The sequence below is a fragment of the Guyanagaster necrorhizus genome (assembly GCF_019112545.1).
Source record: "Guyanagaster necrorhizus MCA 3950 unplaced genomic scaffold BT62scaffold_11, whole genome shotgun sequence".
In the NCBI taxonomy this organism is placed as follows: Eukaryota; Fungi; Basidiomycota; class Agaricomycetes; order Agaricales; family Physalacriaceae; genus Guyanagaster; species Guyanagaster necrorhizus.
This window is the reverse complement of record NW_025064890.1, coordinates 934,715-958,099: the sequence shown is the minus strand read 5'-3', so window position 1 is coordinate 958,099 and position 23,385 is coordinate 934,715. Positions and strand designations below refer to the sequence as shown.

General features: G+C 47.3%; 14 protein-coding genes across 14 annotated transcripts; 5 read left to right on the top strand and 9 right to left on the bottom strand.

Moving 5' to 3' along the window:
* Positions 1-1,711: 1,711 nt before the first annotated feature.
* BT62DRAFT_1075660 (uncharacterized protein) lies at positions 1,712-2,358 on the bottom strand (the record flags this gene model as incomplete). The annotated part of the gene is made up of 3 exons (XM_043179136.1): positions 1,951-2,358; positions 1,838-1,874; positions 1,712-1,780 (listed from the first exon to the last, which is right to left on the bottom strand). Exons 1-3 carry the CDS (start codon positions 2,100-2,102, stop codon positions 1,712-1,714), a joined length of 258 nt encoding a protein of 85 aa, XP_043040417.1. The 5' UTR covers positions 2,103-2,358.
* Positions 2,359-2,747: 389 nt separating this feature from the next.
* BT62DRAFT_931490 (uncharacterized protein) lies at positions 2,748-3,537 on the top strand (the record flags this gene model as incomplete). The annotated part of the gene is made up of 3 exons (XM_043186137.1): positions 2,748-3,271; positions 3,327-3,383; positions 3,448-3,537. Coding segments are annotated over exons 1-2 (194 nt in total), but the record flags the coding sequence as incomplete, so codon positions are not given.
* Positions 3,538-4,294: 757 nt separating this feature from the next.
* On the bottom strand, positions 4,295-4,963 carry BT62DRAFT_1005312 (uncharacterized protein; the record flags this gene model as incomplete). Its single annotated transcript, XM_043177132.1, has 2 exons — positions 4,295-4,355; positions 4,770-4,963. 2 exons carry the CDS (start codon positions 4,961-4,963, stop codon positions 4,295-4,297), a joined length of 255 nt encoding a protein of 84 aa, XP_043040415.1.
* Positions 4,964-4,985: 22 nt separating this feature from the next.
* Positions 4,986-6,971, bottom strand: BT62DRAFT_1005311 (uncharacterized protein; the record flags this gene model as incomplete). The annotated part of the gene is made up of 7 exons (XM_043177131.1): positions 4,986-5,140; positions 5,478-5,624; positions 5,684-5,792; positions 5,841-5,861; positions 5,896-6,105; positions 6,720-6,767; positions 6,831-6,971. 7 exons carry the CDS (start codon positions 6,969-6,971, stop codon positions 4,986-4,988), a joined length of 831 nt encoding a protein of 276 aa, XP_043040414.1.
* A 1,134-nt stretch (positions 6,972-8,105) lies between these two features.
* On the bottom strand, positions 8,106-8,829 carry BT62DRAFT_980494 (Volvatoxin A2 in monoclinic crystal; the record flags this gene model as incomplete). Its single annotated transcript, XM_043189517.1, has 3 exons — positions 8,106-8,471; positions 8,494-8,702; positions 8,790-8,829. The coding sequence occupies 3 exons, from the start codon at positions 8,827-8,829 to the stop codon at positions 8,106-8,108; spliced, it is 615 nt and encodes a 204-aa protein (XP_043040413.1).
* Positions 8,830-10,625: 1,796 nt separating this feature from the next.
* On the top strand, positions 10,626-11,063 carry BT62DRAFT_1005308 (uncharacterized protein; the record flags this gene model as incomplete). Its single annotated transcript, XM_043177130.1, has 3 exons — positions 10,626-10,636; positions 10,693-10,706; positions 10,759-11,063. The coding sequence occupies 3 exons, from the start codon at positions 10,626-10,628 to the stop codon at positions 11,061-11,063; spliced, it is 330 nt and encodes a 109-aa protein (XP_043040412.1).
* Positions 11,064-11,762: 699 nt separating this feature from the next.
* Positions 11,763-12,995, bottom strand: BT62DRAFT_931485 (uncharacterized protein; the record flags this gene model as incomplete). Its single annotated transcript, XM_043186136.1, has 6 exons — positions 12,869-12,995; positions 12,771-12,809; positions 12,566-12,721; positions 12,392-12,513; positions 12,060-12,336; positions 11,763-12,011 (listed from the first exon to the last, which is right to left on the bottom strand). Coding segments are annotated over exons 3-5 (522 nt in total), but the record flags the coding sequence as incomplete, so codon positions are not given.
* On the bottom strand, positions 12,938-13,700 carry BT62DRAFT_919458 (uncharacterized protein; the record flags this gene model as incomplete). The annotated part of the gene is made up of 4 exons (XM_043184159.1): positions 12,938-13,076; positions 13,182-13,256; positions 13,393-13,413; positions 13,504-13,700. 4 exons carry the CDS (start codon positions 13,698-13,700, stop codon positions 12,938-12,940), a joined length of 432 nt encoding a protein of 143 aa, XP_043040410.1.
* A 901-nt stretch (positions 13,701-14,601) lies between these two features.
* BT62DRAFT_931482 (uncharacterized protein) lies at positions 14,602-16,082 on the bottom strand. Its single transcript, XM_043186135.1, has 3 exons — positions 16,010-16,082; positions 15,319-15,958; positions 14,602-15,262 (listed from the first exon to the last, which is right to left on the bottom strand). Exons 2-3 carry the CDS (start codon positions 15,956-15,958, stop codon positions 14,868-14,870), a joined length of 1,035 nt encoding a protein of 344 aa, XP_043040409.1. The 5' UTR covers positions 16,010-16,082; the 3' UTR covers positions 14,602-14,867.
* A 965-nt stretch (positions 16,083-17,047) lies between these two features.
* Positions 17,048-17,570, top strand: BT62DRAFT_1075651 (uncharacterized protein; the record flags this gene model as incomplete). The annotated part of the gene is made up of 3 exons (XM_043179135.1): positions 17,048-17,239; positions 17,285-17,345; positions 17,403-17,570. The coding sequence occupies 3 exons, from the start codon at positions 17,048-17,050 to the stop codon at positions 17,447-17,449; spliced, it is 300 nt and encodes a 99-aa protein (XP_043040408.1). The 3' UTR covers positions 17,450-17,570.
* A 414-nt stretch (positions 17,571-17,984) lies between these two features.
* BT62DRAFT_93218 (uncharacterized protein) lies at positions 17,985-20,156 on the bottom strand. The gene is made up of 8 exons (XM_043186305.1): positions 20,086-20,156; positions 19,858-20,009; positions 19,385-19,793; positions 19,195-19,333; positions 18,979-19,137; positions 18,739-18,925; positions 18,296-18,685; positions 17,985-18,242 (listed from the first exon to the last, which is right to left on the bottom strand). Exons 3-8 carry the CDS (start codon positions 19,768-19,770, stop codon positions 18,073-18,075), a joined length of 1,431 nt encoding a protein of 476 aa, XP_043040407.1. The 5' UTR covers positions 19,771-19,793; positions 19,858-20,009; positions 20,086-20,156; the 3' UTR covers positions 17,985-18,072.
* A 954-nt stretch (positions 20,157-21,110) lies between these two features.
* Positions 21,111-21,929, top strand: BT62DRAFT_93200 (uncharacterized protein). Its single transcript, XM_043186258.1, has 2 exons — positions 21,111-21,316; positions 21,371-21,929. Exon 2 carries the CDS (start codon positions 21,382-21,384, stop codon positions 21,766-21,768), a length of 387 nt encoding a protein of 128 aa, XP_043040406.1. The 5' UTR covers positions 21,111-21,316; positions 21,371-21,381; the 3' UTR covers positions 21,769-21,929.
* On the top strand, positions 21,930-22,889 carry BT62DRAFT_93201 (uncharacterized protein). Its single transcript, XM_043186264.1, has 2 exons — positions 21,930-22,236; positions 22,288-22,889. The coding sequence occupies exons 1-2, from the start codon at positions 22,091-22,093 to the stop codon at positions 22,835-22,837; spliced, it is 696 nt and encodes a 231-aa protein (XP_043040405.1). The 5' UTR covers positions 21,930-22,090; the 3' UTR covers positions 22,838-22,889.
* BT62DRAFT_93202 (uncharacterized protein) lies at positions 22,890-23,346 on the bottom strand. The gene has a single exon (XM_043186267.1). The coding sequence runs from the start codon at positions 23,211-23,213 to the stop codon at positions 22,941-22,943; it is 273 nt and encodes a 90-aa protein (XP_043040404.1). The 5' UTR covers positions 23,214-23,346; the 3' UTR covers positions 22,890-22,940.
* Between the last annotated feature and the right edge of the window lie 39 nt (positions 23,347-23,385).

Genomic DNA, 23,385 nt, shown 5'->3' with positions numbered 1-23,385 from the left:
GTTTTCCTTTAGCCAAAATTTTGTTGTGCATCAAAGTGTGCTTTAATTTTATTTTATTTTATTCACGGCACTAGCACGGGCCACAAGCATGTATCAAGGCACTTTTGCCTCGACTCTCGATAAACTTTGTGAGTATGAAGGCCTACATCGCCCTCATCCTGTAGGCATCATACCACTGCTGAAGACTAAAGCAAGCGGGCGTAACCCTTCAGTTTCACACCAATGAGACGAGGCTTGGGGGGGATATATAAACACTAGCCAGCATCTATCGCTCGGACAGTAGAGGACGTACACAAACTAAAGACTATCTCATTCAGTCACATATATCTCGTATTTATCCGGATCCCCAAGTAGGAACCAGTCTCCACATGGTGGGTCGTACTGGCTGACCCCATCTCCAAATTGTCCCCAGAGAGAGCTCTAAGATCTGCTATAAGGGCATCCTCACCGATTCAATCCACCCTCCATCCATAATCTGTGGGTCAATTATCTTCAACGTCCCTGCGTAGAGCTCGTGTTCACGTAGTGCTTCGTAGTGTAAGAAAGAAAACAACGCCCCTGGTGCATATCAAGGGCCTTTGATGCTTAGGTGACGCGCAACTCTCTGTACGTAAACGGTCTTGTTTATTCAAAGTCCTTCTGGCATTGTTATGTAGATAGCGTGTTCTACCCTACCCAAATGACTGCCAGTCTTAATTGAGCACTTCACGGATTCCGCTATCGTTTCTGGATGTATAATCTTAGGCCTCATTATTAACATGCTATGTTGCTCTCTATGAACGAAGGGCTTACTTCTTTATCCACATCCACATCTTAAATCGGCCAGTCTGTGCATTAACTTTTTTCCCTTCTCCACTACTCCGGTCCGCAACATTGCCCCTTGAAGCTGAAGAAGATAATGGAAAAGGATTCGACGGCATGAGTACGCCAGGTCTCTGATGGCAATAGCCACTTTCGGGAGAGCCGGGCATTGTCCAACCCGTACCGCACATGATCTGGTACTGCGAAGTGCGTCTAAAAGGGTGGAAGAGCGTTGCCTGCACAAGCTTACTAAGTATCAAATACTCGGTGTTGGAGGTTTCATGGAAAGTATGCATTTTCATACTGCTGTGGCGACTAGATTGCAAGGCGATGAATGTGCCGACAATCCTTTGTCATTTCCGGGTTGAACGTCGTCTTGTCTGGCCTCCACTGTGCATCCACCCTGCTACTTATCCTGTCTCCATGACGTTCTTCTGTCTAGGGTTCGTACAGGACAGCTAAGTGGGAGGCTAGTTCCTGGAGTTCTCGAAGTATAATCTGTATTATTATGCACGTCGGCAGCGGAGAACCTAGTATGCCACAAGTATTCGTAAATTATGTCTTTCATTGACTTTCTCTGTGTCGACAGATGGTTCATCATTTCCGTACCAGTTACACATATACAGAACCATGTCTTGCACACTTTGGATTAGGAGGCAAGTCGAGACATTAACATTTCTCTATCCCTGCTAGCAGTCATCATGTAAATCAAGCCACCAAAACTGCCGTACTGAACCTTTTCCATGCAGCATACTAGGGGCATCCTGGTATTCGAAGGAGCGCCATTGGCGGTTAGCAAGCCTCACTGGCACGCGGTGGAATACTTATTGGCTGGACGCAGACCTGTAAAGTATAGAACCCCCAAAGCAACACTGATATTGGTATGTACTACATGCATAAGCTTGGAATACTAACTAATGCTATGTCGGTGAAAGGGAGAAGTGAAAAAAGGGAAGAAGGTAATCGACATGGTGATGTCCTAGGCAGATGGGTATCAGGATGGAGAACGGTTAGTCCTCAACAAAGTGAATCTCACCCGAACACAACCAAAGTCTATTACGCTCTCTCCGGTCCTACGAGACATTTACTCGCTGTAAAAATGACCAGTCAGCATGGGGGCACCCAAGACAGCGATAGTCATCGACTCACAGGAGGGAGAGGGTAATGTCGCCGTTGACCTTGGCCTGGATGGCGATCTCGACCTCGAGGTTGAGATCAAGACGGAGCTTCAAAGCTTCCTTGGGAGCGACGGTGCCCTGGTTGGAGCGGGTGGCAACAGAGGTGATTTCTGGGGCAGACATGTTATGCTGATGAAGAATAGAGACCTTGGTCTTCAGGCTTTTATACAAGGATCGACCGACCCGCGGTGTAAATGAGGGTATCTTTGCGCCATATTGCAGTTCAACAAGTCGGGTGCCTTGTCCGAGCAACTTAACTGTTTTCGTCTCGAAGCTGCAAGAAGTTACTGACTACGTAACGGTTCTTATTCCATAAAAAACATGCTGCAGAGTCGCTGTCTGCGACTCGGAGCCAGGGACCATTCTGAACATAGATAGATGTAATGGAGATGTAATACACAATTTTGCCATGGCCAGATGTATGGGTCCAAAATTCCACACGAAGCACATCGTGGGAAGGCCCGGCTTGATTTACAACTATCATTATCCTTCACCGCCATCCACGACTTTGCTACTCATATGCCATCAATTCCGCGCAACGGTACCCGAGGCACATCTTATTCCCCAAAGTACATTTCTGGAAAATACCAATGCGACGTTCCGTCTCGACGCACCCCATCTCGTTATCTTTTACATCAAAAACGCAGCAGCATTCGGTGCGTTCAGAATGGGCTATGACGAGAAAAGATCCTTCGACGGGATGACAGTTTCGTGAGTCAGCCTGCCTCGGTATTGTTCGAAGCTCATCGACCTATTGCAACAAATTAGCCCGAGTTTCGCCAGCCGCCACCACCACCGTTTCTCTCCGTACCGCTCTTCTTTTACCTCTCTGCGTCCGACCCAGGTATAGTTTTGTCATGGAGAAGAAGAGCATTCTCATGCAACGTGTGATGTCTGTCGTGCGCTGGGTCGGTAAGAGTTAACGTTCATTGCTGCAAGCTTACGATAGCTCGAATACAGGTGGTGCAGCACAGGACTCCTAATTTGACACTACAACATGCCTTATGTCCCACGAGAGCTCTGGGCCTCCAAAAATTTTCTCCCCTCGAAATCGTCGCTCTCGTATAAAAGAACCTTGACCGACCAGCAAATTCTTTAACAATGTCTGCCCCAGAAACCGCTACCAAATTCGCACCCACCCAATCCTCCTCTGTCCTCGGTGGACAAATCGTCGGTCGCTCCGAGCGCCAGGCTGCTCCTCCCGCGGCTTTGAAGCTCCGTCTTGACCTTAACCTGGAGGTTGAGATCGCCATCCAGGCCAAGGTCAATGGCGACATCACTCTCTCCCTCCTGTGAGTATAATCCGATGCGTTTATCCGGTGGACCAGGCTAAACTTTGACACATAGTGAGTGAACTTTCGGTCGTACTTGACTGAGTCGGGAAGGTTGGTCATAACTCATCAGGTTAGTCTTGGCTTCGTCGTCGTCGTCGTCGGGTGTTGTTTTACTGAGCGCTTTGCACCTGTAGTGCTCGTCGATGTTTTGATGGTGGATAAGAGATGTAACAGATGTGCCATTACTTGTAGCGTCGCTTCCCAATCCATGTTTGACCATTCAACCCTTTATGTGACTGTAAGCAAAACTGGGTGTTCCTAACTGTTGAGAGACGGGTGCCTCAGTCATCAGCAATGAAGGACTTCGTTGCGTGTCGCTTGGATTTCTGTTATTGAGACGTCATCTCAAGCTCAGAGCAAATCTTCGTGACAATCATACTATGGCCGGCTGTTAAGGTATCAATTCTAGTGATGGTTTGGGGAAGGGGGGGAGACCCTTTTATCAAAACATCTCGCTTTCTGTCAGTGAGTGTCGTACTGCAAAGTTTTTCTACTTGTTACTTTGGTGACGGACAAATTGTTCTACGCATCCTCTAAATGCATGTTGAGGAACCGTTTTTCTGGTAGATTCGCTTATCTTCAACTTTTTAGGCTCCCGAAATGAAGGTAAATATGACTTGCGATAAGAACAATTTATGTATGGCATGGCGACTCGGCGGCTTGAGGCAGACAAAAGAGCGCTTGGATATCTCACTTTTCCGAGTCCCCGTATCTATTGCATGCAAGAGTCAATTTACTCCTTTTGGTAGCGCTTTGTGTCTTGCTGCCCGTCCGAACATGGATCAGCTTGCGCTGTCCCATGCCGGCACTTTGTTCCTGTACTTGACTGATATTCAGTACATGGAAGGTGCAGAAATAGATTCGCACGTTATCCGGAAGAAGATAACAGCAAATTAGTCCTCAACTGCAACAAGAAGACACGCTCGGATTAAGCAGATATATGTTTGACATTAAATGCGGTGGGGCGTGGGTCCCGGTAAGTTACGCATCGAGCCTAACCATTTCAGTCTCGGTAATCGCAAGAACGTATGAGTCCGCCTTTCTGTATGCCTATGCGGAGTCTTATTGCAACATCTTTTTCAATGCCATCCATCTTCGACACCTACCCCTCAAAAGCGCCTGCATCTCAATACCAAGTCATAGCATGGAGACTAGGATCTTATTCTCATCATTTCACATTAGGTTGGTCAAGAATAGATTGGGGCACTAGGCGTAATATTGACAACGGTACAATTTTCCACACATGATATCCACCCTCCCGCTCAAAGAACCAGAGAAGTCAGACTAGCAATGGAACACGGTATCAGCAACTAATCCCCGAAGACAAGAAAAACTCAGGCTAACCTGGTATCCTATGACTGACCGTCCCCGCCGTATTCATGCCCGAGAAGGCATTTACTCACTACGCGTCGGAAATCAGCTAGTTCATGGGATAAACGCATCGGGATCTACTCACAGGAGCGACAAGGTGATGTCGCCGTTGACCTTGGCCTGGATGGCGATCTCAACCTCGAGGTTGAGGTCCAAACGAAGCTTCAAGGCCTCCTTGACGGGTGCGGCAGGCTGTCGGTTGCGACCGACGATTTGTCCGCCGAGGACAGAGGAGGTTTCGGTGGGTGCGAATTTGGTAGCAGTTTCTGGGGCAGACATGATTGCTGAAGCTGAGGATTTGTTAGCTGGGATGGAATCCTTTTATGCGCGTCCTGTCGCCTCTTTTGGGGAGAAGGGAAGAAATCTTGTGGTACGTAAAGGTTGTCTGGTGAGGAGGCATATCAAATTGGAGCGCACCACATGCGTCCCGGTTGTCGTAATATGGGGTGGGCGCTGCTACAAATGACTGGATGTATGGGGGGACAATTAGATGTCAATGATACGAGCCGATGCAAATAACGCGTCTGCCCATCCCATTTGGCGGTTCGAGAGAATAAAATCTTAGAGTATGAAGCAAACATGGAAGAGCTCAAGCAGCATTTGCCTCAGCTGTTCCGTAGATGTCCGGCGTTCCGATACCTGCATTCTGGACCTGTTACAGCTTGTGCTTCGAGAATTGAGGTACGGTAACTGGTTTCTTTTTTGTTCGGCTGAGCTTCGTACCTTGATAAAATTCTGGGTTGATTGTTAGGAGAAGAGAGCTGACAGCAAACCCGACGTCCAGGCAACTAACGAGAGACTTCGGGGAGTAGCGGCTTCGTTGTCGTAAGTAGAACGACCGAGGCAGGTGAAATGTATTGCGGGACGAGCGCATATTCGATGGTTCCGAGGAGAGTGAAGTAACACAAAGCATGGAGAACACGCGTTCGAGGAAGCTTTACTTTATGGAATGCAGGCAGTAACTTGAAGTCGGCATGCAGTTTGGTGATATTTTAAAACTGAATTCCAGGCGCTCGTGTTTCGGTGTATGCTTCGTTTTGGGGTAATGAACGAACCGGTGTGGGATGTCCGCAAAGATGATAGCTATCAGTTTGTATCTGTCTCTCACCTGAGGTTTATTGTGAAAGTCCATTTAACCTCAGTATAGAACATATACCGGCCGGTGGGGCTGTCTGTCCTGCCGGCAATCAACTGAAAGAAATACTACTTACCAAGACTAAATGATTCGGTTCTTCCTTGTTTCTTCGGCTACCGACATATACGACTCGTAGGACTATATTCGATGCAGATCCTTGAATATTCGGTGATAAATCCTTTCGTATGCCAGGATCAGCACAACGTAGCATCTCTACGATAGTTGTATCATGCAATACATAGATATCGGACAAGGGCGTTCTGCTGTCGTCGACGGAAGCGTAGTTCTGTTATGGACCTTACTTTTCAGTAGATAATTGATGCGCTTATTGATGGAATGGTGTTCAAGTCAATGATAGCAACCCTAAGTCTCTTGGTCATCATTTGAAACTCAGCCACTCTTTCCTGTGTCCCGTGTAATGCTACTGTCTGCCTACCTGCCCCACTATTATCGACGTTACACTCTGCGTCCACCCTCGATCTTGACGACGACGAGACCAAGTATCACCAACGTTCAATATTTTCTAAAAAATCGCCCTCTCTTTTCTTGACCCGACCTCTGGTAACTAAGGACATCTCAAGTCACTGGTTTCAGCTGTAACGACATGTCTGGTGCGTTCTATTGTGCGCAAACAAGCCTGGCTGGCACTAAAGACTCACCTACAGACCTCGCGTATCAATATAGGCACACTGAGGTCCATCCTGATATCTGACTGATTCTCTCAGATGCAGCACAATATCGGTTCTCTTGATTTTCCCGGCTTGCATTCAATAAATTGAATTGGCGCGTTCTCGGGTGAACAAGACCGAAACCAGAGTAGATGTCTTCTAGTAAACGTATTGATGCTACATAGCAGTTTTGAGTGAGTCACTACTTATCATGCGGGCGCCTAAAATTTACGCCTTTCAACCGCTCCAGTTCCTCGTGAAGAAATGAAAATACCGCCACCTATGGAAAACACCGCAGACTGAGCTCATTAAGTTCTTGTGGTTCTATGAAATACTCCCATACCGACGACGACGACGACGCAAAGAAGGCTTGGATTAGCAGAAGGATGGGCGCAGTTTGGTCCTTTCCATTGAAGACATACTGAGCCCAACGCAATCGCTGTCCCTGAACGTCCCCTTGGTCTGATTTGGACCGGGGACACATCGTTCGCATTGCCAAGACCACTGGGCAACGCGTTCACCATGACATGCAAATGATGTTTCCCCAGCCTCCCCTCGGTTTCTCATATACAAGACGCCGCTTTCGTCGGGGTCCACTCTATCCAGCTGAGGAACGAATAATCGACAATAATGTCAGAAGAATGATCTGCTTCTCCTACTCGCTCTCCATCCCCAGGCTCTTTTACCTATTTCCGTCTCTTCCCTGGTCCTAGAAGTCAAATCGGTCCACACAGGAGCCAAAGGACTCGGAAGCTCCGGGTTCTTATCATCAGTCATCAGTACATAAATTGCCGACACTGAGCGTAATTGTGGTTGTGGTTTTACAGTTGTTCAGGTTAGGACAATATTATCAAACACTCTCATAAATGCTAACGTTGGTCATCACAGATGAAGCCTCATAGCAGGTGCTAGAAGGACTCACTTAGATCGTAATCTCCTCTTATCGTAACAGTCGAAACTTACCGGAATGCCTAAAATTCGTTCAAATGACCTAGTTCCATCTCGTCTTTCCTCTCAAGGGCCAGAATTTATTCTATGTGACAAGAAGAATCACATATTGGACTGTTTGCGCTAGAAATCTTATCTCATTGCGGACTGGAAGAGCAACGAACACAAGTATGGACCCGTATCCGCCTCTTCATCCCCTTGCTGCGCAGACTGGATATACGTCCGTCGTAAGACTGACAGTCCCTCTATCCTTTCCGCTGAAATTGTGCAAAGATACCGTTTCCTAGCTACTCGCATCGCCAAGTTGGGCGCTATTGTCACTCAGAGGAAGAAAGTGACTCTTAATCACTCAGAGTATTTCAAACAGACTAAAGGAGTACGCCATGAATCATACCTAGCTATACGAATCCAAGTCCATGATTCATGTATGGTAGTAAGCGAAAGTAACTAGAAATGAAACAGATGCTAGACCTGAGTAGGAACTGGAAAGAAATTGAAGGTATAAGTAAGGAGCGGCGACGGTAGGTTGAAACAAACAAAAAAAAGGAAAGGATGCTGTCGATGGTCCATACTGATGTTCAAGACAGAACGATATTAATGCCTGAAGACAAATGAGCGTGGTGAAGGTGAAAGGTAAAATTTTGAATCGAAAGTACCTAGTAGGCCACATTCAGGCGGCAGTCCGAGGGTCCTTGAAGCCTTTGACAACGAAAAGCCTCATCGAGTCGATGATGGCAGAGAAGTTCTTCTTTATGCTGCTTTGAAGACCCCACCAAGACTCCTCATGCTCGATGTCCGCCTCCAACTTGATGGTGGTCACCAAGCTGTAGAAAGCGGTTTCATGCACGTCCTCATTGGGGAGTGCAAACAACACCCTGTACTCCCAGGAGCTGTTGCCCTGGACACTGGACGAGGAGAAATTGGCCCATCCATTCTTCTTTGCAGACTTCAAGTTGGTAAAGGTCATATCGATGGTCCTCGTCAACTCGTTTAGGTCTGCTACGACACCGAGGGCCTGGAGGAGGAATTGAGCGATCTTGTCGACCATTACGGTCCACTGTCGCATCAGACTGGGATATAGTCGTGGTCTTGTACAAGTCAAAGCTGAGGTCGGAGCCAGTGTATTTATCGATGGCGGCTTTGAAACCGCTCCAGTCGAAAGATTTCGGATCCAGATGAACGTAATGGTCAGTGAAATGCAGAATCTGCACAGAGGTGGACCGAAGATCTTCACGCAACTTGATAACGACATCGAAGGCGGCCTCGGCTGCATACGAATGACGATGAGTAGGGGTTCCAAATGAGAAAGTAAGGCAGACGGACAATTAGCTCTGGCAGTGAGTGAGTACAGAACCTTCAGCATTAGAGAGCCGAAAGAGCGACTTGTGGGACATTATGGAGTAGGTTGCGGTAGCCTATAGACGAGTTTGGGGAAAACTCGGGAGGCGCTGTTCTGCGCTCTGGATGAGAGACTGGCACAAGCAAGAGTTGTATAGGCGATGCGATGAGGGGTCAAGTCCATCTGACCATTCAAAATGTCAATAATCTCTGTTCATGAACAGGCGATGAATTTTCTCAAATGGCGTCAGGGATGGGATTCAGAGACAGCATTGAACGGCTTACGAAAATAAAGGGTAAAGCACATCGGTGGATAAATATAGCCGAAAATTCATGTTTAAACAAGGAGACGAACCTCGAGAGAATGCGTGGTGGAGAAAAATCCCGACTATTGCTTGAGATAATATTGCCGACTCGGACCCAGAGTCCAAAACCCCTTCAGAAATGTCTTTATATTGAAGGACCCTTGGTACACTGTCATATGCATTTATTAGACCATGGTATGAAGCTTGATCCTGGCGACTCAGAGAAAAATATCAACAAGCCAGATGAATAGACCGTTCTATATCAGGGTTTTGCTTGTCTTTTGGAATCGGCATTTAGGAAATTAGGATACAAGGCCAAGGAATAATACTAGAGTTACCAGAACCACAGGCAGAGCTCTGAGAGTGATATTCTCACGATACGCGTCTTTGAAGCTAAAATAGCTCCTTATGTCATCCGAGCCGTCGAGTACTTACTTCGTGCACATCATCATCACTGTATTCTGTGGCCAGAGCGTATGACCATCACGTCAATGTTGCTGACCAGGCTGCCTGATTGGGACCTTGTGCCAGTACCAACGTCTTTCCGATGGTTTTCTGAATTTCTATGGCATAGCTTTGGTACACATAATACCACTTACCACAAGAGAAGTATCGCAGGATCCACCTCCATCAGCAGTGGTGTTAGGCCAATTTCTGGGATCCGAATCGGCCACTACTCAGGACGTATTCTGTTCACTACTCGTCGTGTAGGTACAAAAGGGTAATACGCGTACCTTCGCTACTACCGGAATGCTTAGTATGGTCGAGGCGCGTTCTCTGTGCCCTGCCTTCTGAGCTGCACCCACTCGGAGTTATATATCGGCATGTTGATAGACCTCTCGCCATATTTCTAAAACACCGGTCCAAACGTCAAATTATGCGCATGGTATGGCGCGTACCAAAGGCCTAACGATGCCCAGACTCTCTGGAACTGGTTTAGACGGTATTGTAATTGTTCACGTTCAAGTCGGGGTTTCTCTTCGTTCGTTCTCCGACTGACTTCGATTTCCCAAGCCTTGTCACACTAGCATCGAAGAACATAATTCTGAGTTTCAAACGACAGAAAATGTGGCTGGCCTCCCTGTTCAAGAAGAGCTTTCGACTCTACTTTTGCGCCGATATGCTTTGACCTAGAAACCATGGAACGATGCCGACGTGGGCGGAAATATGGCTACTTTGTCTCCTGATCAATATTAATTTCTGTTGTACAGGCTCGTGGATACGTTCCACAACGTCTAGTCATCACTCCTTTTGGAGTTTCCTTTGCGTACTAAGCTGGCCAATATTTCCGCAGATACCATCTTTGAGGCCTTCAGAGTCTAGAGTTTAGAAAACCGCTGGCTCATGAACAGAGATTACCGACATTATGAATGATGGTCAGATGGACTCGGAATCGTACTGTCAGAGTCTCACTGACCTGAATGACCTTAACTGCATCTTCTCTCAAGGGGCTTAGCATCCTTCGGCCGTTTACTCTATTGCATGCTCCCGTCTCTTGTGCCCTCACCCCCTCCCAAGTCTCCTCCACACTCATCTTCTGTCTCACAATGTCTTCCAAGTAAGTTGCTCTTTTACGTCTTCGACCTTAACGATTCTGACCTCACCCATCGCCAGTGCTGGTGTCCGCGGTCCGTCAGCCTCGTTTTCATGAAATTATCACTCATGGCCATCCTAATAAAGCCCAACTTGCTTTTGAAGGGCATTTCCAGTTGCCTGCCGACCCTGAGCCCACCGCGAAGGAGAATGGGTGGGCGCATTTTTCCATATCGAACATCCAGGGGAACAGCTGCTGGGAGTACAGGGTGCTCTTCACAATCCCCACCGGCGGCTTTTCCACTTATTTCTACCTCTTGGTGATCACTGCGAAGCTGGGGGTGGATATCCAGGACGAGGTGTCTTACGAGCGACACCTCCAACAAGTTCTCTTCCACCATCGACTCGATGAGGCTGCTTGTCGCCAGGGCTTCAGAGACCCTTCCGTCTGAACACGGTACCCTTCTTTCGCAATTTTACTCTTCGCTTTTGCTGATCTTGTTGACCTCCAGGCTTACAACACGATAACAGGGGAACAGAACATCAAGAAGGAGCTGTTTCTCTTGATCTTTCAAATTGTCGTATGCCAAAGCGTATAACTCTTGATGTTCTTGACGTCTCTTCGTCCATCCTTCATGTCTCTTTGTGTCTTGTTTATACATCGCTTCCTTGCTCGGCGTCGTGTTGTACTCTCATTTACGCCCTGCTTTCATTGATACACGCCCTGTCTGAAACATAACAACTGCTCATTATGGCGAATGATGACCCGCCATTGTGGGTAACAGTAAATTTTCAGATAACCTGAAAGGCGCCACGGAAGAGCATGAGATACAACTAACAAGCCATGAAGGCACCCGCGGGTTCGCCACGCGTCAAGCGATGTCCTGGACAAAACGTCCAGAGTATGATGCCTAAAAGTTTGGATATCCATCCTTTAGCCTTAGTGCTACGCTCGACAGGAAGGTCGAACTGGTTCCCTGGTCCCTCGCTTGGTAGTCAAAGGCGTCATGGTCGGTTACAGAGCTACTATTGACGACGGTGGCAACAAAGATTTTCGCACTTGCTCCTACGCGTTTCGTTGACTTGTCTAATAAGTATTGAAGAAACAGATAAAGACTTATGCATTTGCAAATGTATTACAGAAAGTGATTGTTCGCATGTAAAATGCAGTAAATTGACTCGATTACTTCAGTCTGAGGGGACGGGCAAAACAAGTGTACGAAACACCGATTTCTCCTTGGAGTAGAACTTTAGATTGTGAACTTGATTGTCGATTAAATAGGGGTTAGCGTAAATACGATGCCGGTGAATGTACAGTGGTAGAAAAGACGCGCGTTTGTGGTTATCGCTTGAAGCGTTAGATCATTAAGAAACAACAGCAGCCATGCGAACAAGGAATTCTGTCCAGTATATGAGCAAAATTCCCAATATTTCTTCAAAGAGGTTACCATTGAAATAATTCAGCGTGTTTTCCATCACGGATAGGCCAAGAAGGCCGGTATAACGAGACTTCTTTATAAAGATGTCCATCCACCTCCACGATTGCCCTCTGGCGCAAGCACGCCACAGTCGTCGTGCATTGACCGCAATCTTCACAAAATCGAGATTGAAGTGTTCTTGTAGGAACGGTAGAACAAATTCGGTCTTGGCAGACGGTGCAACGAACACGACCCGTCAGGGAGCACTCTAGCCGTGGGGCACAGCGGCGGCGGTAAAGTAGAATCACTGCAAGGCTCATTTGAGTGCATACATACATAATAATAGGCTGCCAATGGGATACATCTGTTCTGCAAGAATGACATTGGCAAACTGCTCTGTGGACCTGGACAATTAACCGCTGCGTTGACAGCGTCGGGCGTTATTGGAAACAACAGCTTTGCGAAGCACAGAAGGAAATTCCTACTGCCAAGGCTCAGAGATAGAACTTGAAGAGGTAATCATTGGCGACACGTACTATACACGTCCTTTCCTGTACCATTTACCCTCTGCCAGGTTTCGTGTGAGCGACCGCTGGTCATGATAAATCTCCTTGGGGTGCAAGTTCAGTGCACCATGTCGAGCACCAAAATAGAGAAACATGGATTATCGATTCACGGAGGAGAATGATGACCTTCGAAGTTATGATAGTGAGGAGCAAGGAGTGGGACATCGCGTCTTACCAGGACAAGGTACGATGGACGAGTACGCAGTGGGTTGCGCTGTTGATGCGGTGAGGTATACGCTTGTCGTTATCATGTCAGAGGTACTCATTACTGACTCGTCTTGCAATGGTTAAATGCTCTGGCACGATGGCATAAAGTTCCTACCAGTCTGTTGGTAGAGCCCGTTAGCCGTGGTCGTGGTAGTCGTCGCCGTCGTCGTCGTCGTCGTCGTCGTGATCGATCATTTGAAACTCATCAGTCACTCTTCCACCAACTTCTATGCTCGACACAGCACCCACGACCCAGTACATCCTCACTGTTGGACTTCATCTGGTTTTATGACGGCTACGTTGCAACAGCATCTCAAGCTTGGAACCATGTCTCGAGACCAACTTATCTGATGATAAAGATCGTTCGCCTGCTGCACACCTAGCTTGACCCGGAATCTTTCCCAGTCTCACAAAAATGGATGCTATGGACAAGAATGGATTCACGACTGCTAAGCTACGCGTAACAACGGTACACTTTCATTCACATATAACGTCTTCAGCTAATTCAATCCTCTCGCCACCAGGCATAAGCTGTTCTACGGCAGAGTCATCAGGAACGAATCCGACAAACAAAATAAGCAAGAACTTACCTGGAATGAGGCCCTACAGACCTACAGGCGAACTACATTCATATGCAACTTTTAAGAGCTAGACGCCAAAAATCAGCCCAGTCCACAGCGAATGCATTAGCATATACTCACAGGAGCGACAAGGTGATGTCACCGTTGACCTTGGCTTGGATGGCAATCTCAACCTCGAGGTTCAGGTCCAAACGGAGCTTCAAGGCCTCCTTAGCGGGCGCAGCAGCCTGCCTGGAGGAGCGGCCAGCGACTTGTTGTCCACCAACAGAGGCGAAAGAGGGAGAAGAGAATTTGGTAGCAGTTTCTGGAGCAGACATTGCCGATGAAACTAGGACCTTTGACAGGATTGGCTTTTGTAGCTGACGCTGCTCTCGCTCGTCGGCTGCCCGCCGTAGCACCTTCACTCGTTCTGGAACCAAAGCTGTTCACCCGGAGGGAGGAGTGCGCGGTACGTACTAACCTCGCGCGGTCTCATGATGCTTCGTCCTGATCTAATTTCATAAAGGTAGTCAATATGTGTACGCGTCTAGGTCGAGACCCAGAAGCGCATTCTCGTGAGATTGGGTGCTTCCCGACACTCGCTCATCCATGTCTTCCATTCTACGTCGCACCGCTTTGGATTCCCCGGAACAACTCCCTTCTTAGAGCACTTTCTCGCTCGGTTCGCAGTACCCCGTCAATTTAGCCGAGGGTTATTGTCTTCAGCAGCCGCGTAGCTTGGTGCCGTTTACCCTCGAATTGAGCTTCCTTGCGGGTGCGTTGTTATTTTTCACTTCATAAATCCATGAATCTTACCAAGTTTCAGCTTTGAAGGCTTAAGATTAAAATAAACGGCCCCGGGAATGTGCTTACGCCGCAATGACTTTCAATTTGGTTATCACCACTTAGGCACTCCGGATGCGAGAAGTGACAATTAATTCATCTATTGCTAAGTGGTTTCGAAGTTGACCTTCCTTTACGAAACATGCGGGCCTAGGGGTGGCATGCTGCGAGCACCGGAAGTCGGCGAACGCTCCGACGTGTCGCGAGCTCCACACGCTAACGACGTATTTCTAAGGACAGCGCCTACCCGTCCAGCTCTGGCGAACAAGAACCTTTAAAGTTTATATTACACGGCGGCCAAGCGGCCTTTTCTCCTTCCAGCATAACGTCCCTAAATTATTCCTAGTTTTATCTCCATTGATTTTCGTGTGTTCGCCCCGCGAGTTATTTAAAGACGCCGCTTATTAGCTCGGGTTCCGAGCGTTCGTTAGAAATTCAATACTGAATACTGTTACAAGCGACGACCTATGTTTTCTTTACTTGAACAAAACAATAAGTAACCGCAATATCATAATTACTACAATGATTGCAAGGTATTCGGTGAAGATCCAGTTGCTCCTAAGTACCACAGTCAGTGCAAAAGAACCCATGGTTATCTGAGCCAAAAGATTCAAGTGGAACTCTTGAGTAACTCATGCCAAAGAGCATTGCCGTCCGACGTATCAAGCACACACGGTTACCGCCAGCATCCCTCTTTCATGAGCTGCTGGGAATTGTCGTCTGACCAAGGCTATCATCCCGTGACTTATACGATCCATATCCTCATCCTTATATCCTTTGCAAACCCAAACAACGTCAATCCTAGTCATAGGCAGCGCGTTATCTATCTGCGGCCATGACGTCCACATCCCGCCATCGTTTGAAAATGCCGTATCGTGCTGGACGAAAATGCGTAACATGAGTCTGCGTAGCCCGCTAGACTCCGGCTGTAGGAGGGACTGCATGAGCCATTGCATGATCCCGACGTCCGCGCTGAACCTTTGATGGGTGATCCCAACATGCAGTTCTTCCAGCTTCGTCAAATGAAGAAGTCGAGTAGGAGGATTAGTATAAATAACTACAATGCCTCGATATCAGTTTTTGGTCTCTCGGCCCGGACTTGGATTTGCCTACCAGCGTAATCAATCCACGCTAGACGGAGAATCTTGAGTTTCCGCGCGCTGCGCGAGTACTCAATTAATTGGTTCAAATCTGCATCCAAATAAGGGTTCTGCAAAGACAGCTTGACGAGAGAGTCCATGTACACGCTGCGAAACGACATCAATGGATCCAGGAGGACTGACGCTTTCGTGTACAAAATGGACAAGTTCTCAAGTACAGGGCCATCGGGTGGCGATCTTGGGATGATCGACTCGAATTCCTCAAAGTAGCATTGCTTGAGATTGAGCTCTTTGAGAAGAGGGAGGGAGAGAACGGCCATGTGCAAATCATTGGGTTCGCTAAAGCGAACGTAATTTAGGTCTAAGGAAACGAGGGACGACAGAGAAGACGAGAAGAGAGTAGATATAGTTGCGTAATGGTCGACTTGCGCCTGTTTTATCTGGCTCGCAGCCAGAGGCATCTCAGCGAGGAGCCTTGCTCTGGATAGGTCGTGAAAGCTGCCACACTGTGTGAATGTCACAGAAGAGAAGAGATACATTCGGGTACGATGATAGAAGACCCTAGAGGCGTAGGAACAGGAAATGAGTGCATCACGGTCGTCACTGAGGAGATCAATAATGTGTTCGATGAGTTCTTGAGATAGTAGTAGCATCTAAAAGAAAATTGTGGTTCAGTTTCGCGCAGTCCACTGATAGAAACTTACGCTGCACTGTTTCTGTTAGATTCCTTATCTGGGTACAAGGTAAATCCAGCCAAGTCGCGTCGGTAAGTTAAATGAGTCGAGCCTCAACAGGTGGTCCCACTAAAGCGGAGCTCAAAAATGCTCGATCGGCAAGATTCGGCTAAACACGCCTAGGTCGTGAGGCTTGCGATCCGACGCGTTTTTCTTTTGGTTTGCCAATTCAACGCATATTAACGTTGCAACCGAGGTTTGTATTCATCTCAAAATTGCCACGACCAACATAAATGAAATTTCCAGCGATATTTACAGTCCAGCCGACTACAACCGGCCCCTTGGAGCTGTTTCCTCCAAGACCGTTCCATAGCAACATTTACTATGGCCCTGGAGGAGCCCAGCTACATGGGGCTAAACATCGAAACATTTCAGCGAAACGTTTGACATCGAATGGTCCACAAATGTCCCTCCAAGTAAGAAAATACTTGGCACCTGATACCAGGAACTTTCTTTCTAATGACGAGATACATACGTTACTTCAGACCCGAGGCACCGCTGGCCTATGTTCTGGTGCAGAAGTTAGTCAAGAACACGTGTTGGCGACCGTTACCTCGATGGTTCTTGATGACAGTCAACGAAAAGAAAAAGCGCTGCCTAGACCCTTGCATTGGCTCTCGTGGCCTAAACTTAATCTAGAGCCTTGGACCCACAAACACACATACTCTTCACATTATGTTTGAGTAATCGCTCAAAGCAGCTAGGGTTACAAAATAGAGTGCAATCATTTGGGACAGTTCATTCCACGTCCCCGCCCGTCCGAAGGCCTCGAACCTTTCAGCGGACAGATGTCAACCGAACGCTGGTCCACGCAGCTTTTTATGAAATAAAAAGGGTTACGTATCTGCGACTTCAGCTTCCTTGTCTTCGAAACCGAAAGAAGTTAAGTTGCTACTACGAGGCGCCATACGGCCCGAGAATCCCGTTGCTACTTAGTACCCTCATTCCGCAGGGGCCCGAACTCATATAAAAGGACTGACTTGCTTGTATAGTTTCTTCAGTATCAACATGTCTGCCCCAGAAACCAAGTTCGCACCCACCCAATCTTCCTCCGTCCTCGGTGGACAAATCGTCGGTCGCTCTGAGCGCCAGGCTGTCGCACCCCCCGCGGCGTTGAAACTTCGTTTGGACCTTAACCTCGAGGTTGAGATTGCCATCCAAGCCAAGGTCAACGGTGATATCACCTTGTCGCTCCTGTTAGTATACCATTTCTTTGTGTGGGTCTGTGCTGACAGTGTGATTTAGTCAGTAAATGAATGCTTGATGTGTGACGACGGATCAGTTGGCGGAGTACCTTCGGGAGCTGGTAAGTCTAGTGTTGGACCATCTTGTTGGATATGCTGACGCGTTTACTATGTCCTAGTCAAGTTCTTCCGGAATGCTTGTTACCGCTTCATTGTGCCTTATTGACATTATACCAGACGTTTATATACATTGGATACCTTGAATATGATTGTTCTCTGGGCTCTGTCATTCTCATTGCATCTGTAAGGAGGCTACATGTCTGGAAATTCAGATATATCTGTTCGAGGGCTTTTGTTCTCATAATTCCGAATTGAAGGTCTGAGAAGCCTATTGTTAAGCACTGCTGGGACTGGTACATTTTCTCGGTACAAAAATAGGACCTGAAAATGTTGTGACATTTTATTTAATTTTGCAATAGTAAAAATAAGCTCAGTAAAATAAGTTGATAAATGATATCATTTCCATGTTCTTTTTTGTAAAGGAAAACAGCAAGAAAAATTGAACTGAAAAAGGCATCCCCCAATGTGAGAACAAAGGAAACCACTTTTCATTTGCGGAAGAGTTTGTTTTTGGCATATAAAAAGAGTGACAAAAATAGCAAGTTTTTCATCATGTTTTCCTTATCCCGTTTTTGCAGCACATAAAGGTGATTGCAAGTCACAACATTTTCAGAATGTCTGTTTCCGTGCCGAAAAGGCAGTGAAGGTGATCGCCAGAAACATTCCTAGATCGTAAATTGTCCAATTGACTTAAAGTCAATATAAGAAATTTAGATACATGAAAGTAATTTAAGAATCAAATATAGCTCCAAACGCGAGCATTCCCCGGCTCCTAAGACCATAAATAACCTTTTCCGTCAACTTTTGGTTCGATATCACGCAAACACACTCCGGCTTGAACTCCTCCACTAGACGATGAGTGAGCTTAATGATATCCGGCTTCCCATGCTTCCGCGTATCTGCAAAGGCGAGGTAAGCACGATGAACACCACGATAATAGGAATAAAATCACCATAAACAACCGCTCCAGGACTATTCTCTAATACCATATCAACCAACGGATCGCTGAACGTGGCACGTGTGTTTGGTGCCATCCAGAACAGCTTATGGTTGACCTTCCCACTCATGATGTGAGGCGTGAACGGTGCAATCCCGCTCCCAGTAGCGACAAACAACACCCTTCGGAAGAGAGGTACGATCCGTAACAGTCCACATGTCGGCATTCCTCGTACCCAAATATCTTTCGGCGGGTTCGTGATCATCTCCGTCGACCAGTCGCCTGCCTGAGAGATGATAATGGAGAACCCGGTCTTTCCAGGGATCGCGATCGTGGCGAAACTGTGCCATTCGTTTAATGGATCCGTAGAGAAGCGCTGGAATGACCCAGGAACTGGGTGTGGGCCTTTGAAAGGCAGCTGAGAACAGGCAAGGCCCAATGAAGGAATGACATCTTACCATAGTCAACGAACAACTGCACGGCATGGTCGGAGAGGACGACGCTACGAACGGGGACCTTCTGCAGTTTCACCCACGGAAGGATTAGTGAGCAACTCAGAACGATCATCAGCCAGAAGGGCGCCGAGTGGATGAGAGCGTTGCCAAGGGACTTCTCGCCTTTGTAATCGTTCGTGAGTAAGATGACCTACCGCCAGCGCGTTAACAGGAGATCGAGAGTAAATAATAACATGCCCTCACCTGTGCCCACACCAGTGCTGTTGCAGTCCATCCCATGAATCGATGAACGCATTCGAACGCGTCATGATGCTTCACACGGAGAGTGGGGTGGGCGAACATGACGATGCTCGTCAAGAATGCTAGAATAATGTACGTGAGTACGACTGTTGCGACCGAAGTCTAAAATGAATTAGATTATCAGGGCGCTAGATACGAAGCATGGATATAAAGGCATACTCCTTTGTTGTTTACGAGTTCTCTCGTAGCTTGAACGGCGAGAAGAATGAGCCAGATGGTACCGGAAACCGCTGCTCCAGAATGGACTCCTCCGTTATGGTACACCCGCGCGACAAGTTTACGAATCCAAAATGGCCAGCTATTATACGCGTCATTTCCATTCCCATCCACAGGAGTGGAAGTAACATACGACTGAGGTACTGCACATGCGACCGCGAACAGTGTATTAATAACTAGTTCTTGTCGCATGAGGATCGCAATGAAGAGATTCGAAACTGCCAATAGCGCGATCTTCTGCGAATCGTATCCCCGAATGGCATACGAGACGAAGATTCCCATGTTCGTGATGAAGACCACGGAGAACAGTCGTCGGTAGATTGAAAACGCCTTCAAGCGCAAGTTGCGCACCAAGCGCGGCTGTACCTTTTCAGGCACCTCGTCGTTCTCGTACCCGTCCCATGGGTTCATCTGTTTCTCGTCAGCGAGCTTGGACGAGGTACGGGAAATGACGGTCTCTGGGAGGCTGTGAGGAAGAGTGCAATCGCTGGAAGAGTGCAGCTGTTCTGCGTTGCTCATGTTGAATGAGATGTGTCGAAGTACTACGTAGCAAAACTGTGAGCTTCAATCTCACTGCGTAGTCTGAATCGGTTGGTGGTCACGAACCTTTTCAACGAGCGAACGTGACGATTCTCCAGCGGGTGTAGAGGCTAGTTCAGGTGCGGGCTCTGTCGACGGTCGAGAGCATCTTCGAAACTGGTTAAAAATGATGGTTCCGATCTGCCAGTCCTTGTTTGATGAATGCCGTTGCGTGGGACCTGTTGAAGAAGTCAGTGTTCGTCTGCGTCATATGTTGTTTTTCGAAAATGCAAGAACTACAATTGAGATACTCACCCACCTAAAATGATCGAGATAGACACTTGTAAGCCATGGAATATTCTGCCCTCTGCTAATGTACCGGTGATAGACATTCATCTGAACGAAGAATAGCACATCCAGGGATAACACGAGCATTTTGAAACGGTCGTGAACTCAGAATCCAGAAGCTACTGCGGCTACGAGAAAACTCTCGATTGTATGCGGAGTGAATTGAAGTTGGCAGGAATTCCGATCATTTAGTTATTTTGATTATGATGATCCCGCTGAAACCTCATATTGGCAACCCTGATAACTGGTGATCATTCATGCTGCATTCATTCCCTGGCACACGGCACCATCAGCTCAAGTATCAATCCGGTTGAGATAACGAACTCACAAGGTCAGGTCCTACAGGCCCCCGAAGCTCCAGTCCCTTTTTGAATAGGTACAAAGAAGTGAACTATGGTATTTCATCAAGGAATTTGATATCAGTCTGCGTGCATTCTGAGCATGGCGAGTGGAGGAAGGTGGAGGCGAGGATAAATTAGCTGCCACCGACTTTTCAGCTCCGGTAACTCAACTTCCGGACCGTATCTGGCCGTATTACACATCTTTCCCATCTACTTAAAGAGTGAATCTACACTGGTGTCTGGTCGTTGCGCTTCCCAAAAATGACTCAACGTATCCTCAAAGGTAAGTTTGGACTTTTTTTTTTTCGATGGCTATATTAATATCAAGTCATTCTTAAGTAGTTATCGCCCCAGTCTGTTCTTCAAGTTGGCCCTACGACCTTTGTCGTCATCTCTTCGCTGTCGTCTGACGTTTTATACTTCGAAACCTTGACGGCCCATTGTATTACACTTGTCGTAAAGTCTACGGCTCCTTTGGGCCACAAGTATATCGCCTTAGCCCTTGGACTATTGTGAAGACAAGCAATCTACCTGACGAACTTGAGGCCAAGACCATGCTTTATATGGCTAAAAGTACCACTATCCCTATTCCCTACATCCAGAATCACTGGGCTGGGGCAGACATAGATTTTGGAAGCGGGGAATCATACCATCAAGCGTACATTGTCGCACTGCTCCTCACGATACAACCATTCTCTGTGGTACTTCTGTGCTCAGGCTGGCTATCTGCGCGCTACCTCTTGGTTAGCCTCCGTAGGCCATCGTCGGTCTCTGCAGCTTTGTGAAACGGACATTATTTTAGTCACATCGCGTTGTTTATAGTGTCAAATTTCCTCTGACTGGAGCATTAATTTATAGTTAGTCCTTCGATTTCTTGCTGAAAAAATCTCACACTCATTGTCCCCTTCCAGCAGTTCTTATTATGTTTAACGATGCTTACCCCATCGATGTGGCCCATTATGGCGCTAAAGCTATGCGAGTCGAACACTGGTCTATACTCATCGTCACAAAGAGTAGCCAAAACGTTTTCACCAGGAAAGAGACTGCACAAGCCCACGCCCATCAGATTTCGGGTTCCACAACCGACTACTATATAAAAACTCCACAGGACGTATCTGACGTTCTCAAGTCCACAGCGTACCTAGGCATGGTGAAAGTGGGGTCGATCCCCAAGGACCATCTAGAGAACGCCCAGAGAGTCGTCCAGGATACGCCTGTCATCCTCAATAACACCAGCTGGGACTGTCGCTACTGGGTCATTTCAGCCTTACAGTGTCTCCAGAACGAAGGGTACAACACATTTTCATGAAGATTGGTGGGGGAATAGCTATTTTTCCTGCTCTCGAATTTTGGTTCGCAAGGAATATATCTATCTCTTCGAGCGGCTGCAGGGCTGTAGTCATATTAGAGGGATTATACTCGGGGTATTGTTCTGGATGGGTATTCAGGCATTAGAATGTCCATGTTCCTCTTCTACGCCCTCATCCGATATCTGAAGGAGTCTCGGGATGTTATCTTTAACTTCGTTTGTCGAACCCTTATGTTCTCGAAAGACGGCGTTCAGGAAATCGAACTCGAAGACTTCCCATATGACTCCATTCGCTCCCCTATATGGTGTCTCATAGATAATTATGGCGAGAGCGTCCTCTGCTACAGTTTATCAGCCACCTATACTCGCTTCATCACGGTCAGACGAGCTGTATTCCAGCTGGGCCAAAAGGAAGTATGCTTCTCGGCTCCTTATGAATCCTTGGTGCGACGAGGAAATTTCCATAGGGTGTGCTTTCTATTCATCGCCTCTGTATTCTATTTCTGACATCTTGGGCAGGGCAGAGCTTTTAAGTCACGACCAAGCCACGCTCGTCCTGTATCAATCGCTATTGCCCAAAGTTTTGAACTCTTGCGGGCCTATCATACGGGACACTTATAGTTGTCTCATATTCCAAGGATCGAGTACTATTATAGACCGTATCTATGGTCCTCGTCTACGAGTTTCTAGTCCTGCTTCTCTCGCTCAAGTACTCACTACTTTTTACTGCTCTACATGGGACAATATTTATACGCCCTGCTCTTCGGCTTTAATGTTTCGTCGACCGGCTGCAACTGCCGGAGGGAGCGACGAAGTGTATCTGGACTTCCGCTCCCCTCGTCTTGCACAAGAAGTGTGGGACCAACTTATTCATCTCGGGTACGAAGATGCGCTGGCCTGCTTCTCCCCTTTTAGATATAACCCCGCTGAAACTGTCGCTGGCCAATGGCTGTTTCAAGTCATTGCTCGCAAACAGATATGCCGGGAAATGACGCAATCAAAAAATTTGCCTCCTCTTCAGGAAATGCGTCTGTGCGAGGGGACAAGGAACGACCTTTATCGACGCTAAGATTCGTAATCATCACTGTTTTCCCATCAGTGGCGCCAAAAAGGCACCAGTCTTTCTTCCGTGACGGAGATTCTTTGCGACTTAACTATTTCTCGCAAGGTCACTAAAGACATCTTGTTTGATGGGTTATTCTTTGGCCATAACCTGTTACACAGCCAGACCAAGGCGACCCCAGATCCAACAGTCCTGTATATCCTGTGGACAACAACGGAAACCGAGAATGAGAGTTCTGAGCAGGGAATCGAGGTAATTTGTGAAATCCTGCGCCGTTATCCAGGTCTCGTGCCCATCTACCTCTTGGTAGTACCAGCAAACGATATCTGCCTCTACGTAGAACCCTTCGACGACCTGAAGAGCACCTGGACAATATGGCCATCTATTTCTTTATCTTCATTTTTCACGCTGACTCGTCTTAAATGTAGAACTGAAAAAGAATATATTATGTACATATTTTATGCTTATTCTCTGTACTTGTCGCACTGGCAAATTCAAGATTCCACGCGAGTGGCGTTTATGGCTAGAGGATGCCTTCTTGCCTGTACTATTGC

What these genes read in the sequence shown, in the direction of transcription:
- BT62DRAFT_93200 (XM_043186258.1), top strand. Translation starts at nt 21,382, where the DNA reads ATGTTTAACGATGCTTACCCCATCGATGTGGCCCATTATGGCGCTAAA.
- BT62DRAFT_93202 (XM_043186267.1), bottom strand. Translation starts at nt 23,213, where the DNA reads ATGGCCATATTGTCCAGGTGCTCTTCAGGTCGTCGAAGGGTTCTACGT.
- BT62DRAFT_931482 (XM_043186135.1), bottom strand. Translation starts at nt 15,958, where the DNA reads ATGCTACTACTATCTCAAGAACTCATCGAACACATTATTGATCTCCTC. An exon ending in AGCGTGGATTGATTACGCTG is followed by an intron (nt 15,263 to 15,318) that starts GTAGGCAAATCC and finishes GAGGCATTGTAG; the next exon opens with TTATTTATACTAATCCTCCT.
- BT62DRAFT_93201 (XM_043186264.1), top strand. Translation starts at nt 22,091, where the DNA reads ATGGCGAGAGCGTCCTCTGCTACAGTTTATCAGCCACCTATACTCGCT. An exon ending in GACGAGGAAATTTCCATAGG is followed by an intron (nt 22,237 to 22,287) that starts GTGTGCTTTCTA and finishes CATCTTGGGCAG; the next exon opens with GGCAGAGCTTTTAAGTCACG.
- BT62DRAFT_93218 (XM_043186305.1), bottom strand. Translation starts at nt 19,770, where the DNA reads ATGAGCAACGCAGAACAGCTGCACTCTTCCAGCGATTGCACTCTTCCT. An exon ending in AACTCGTAAACAACAAAGGA is followed by an intron (nt 19,138 to 19,194) that starts GTATGCCTTTAT and finishes AATTCATTTTAG; the next exon opens with ACTTCGGTCGCAACAGTCGT. An exon ending in GCAGTTGTTCGTTGACTATG is followed by an intron (nt 18,686 to 18,738) that starts GTAAGATGTCAT and finishes TGCCTTTCAAAG; the next exon opens with GCCCACACCCAGTTCCTGGG.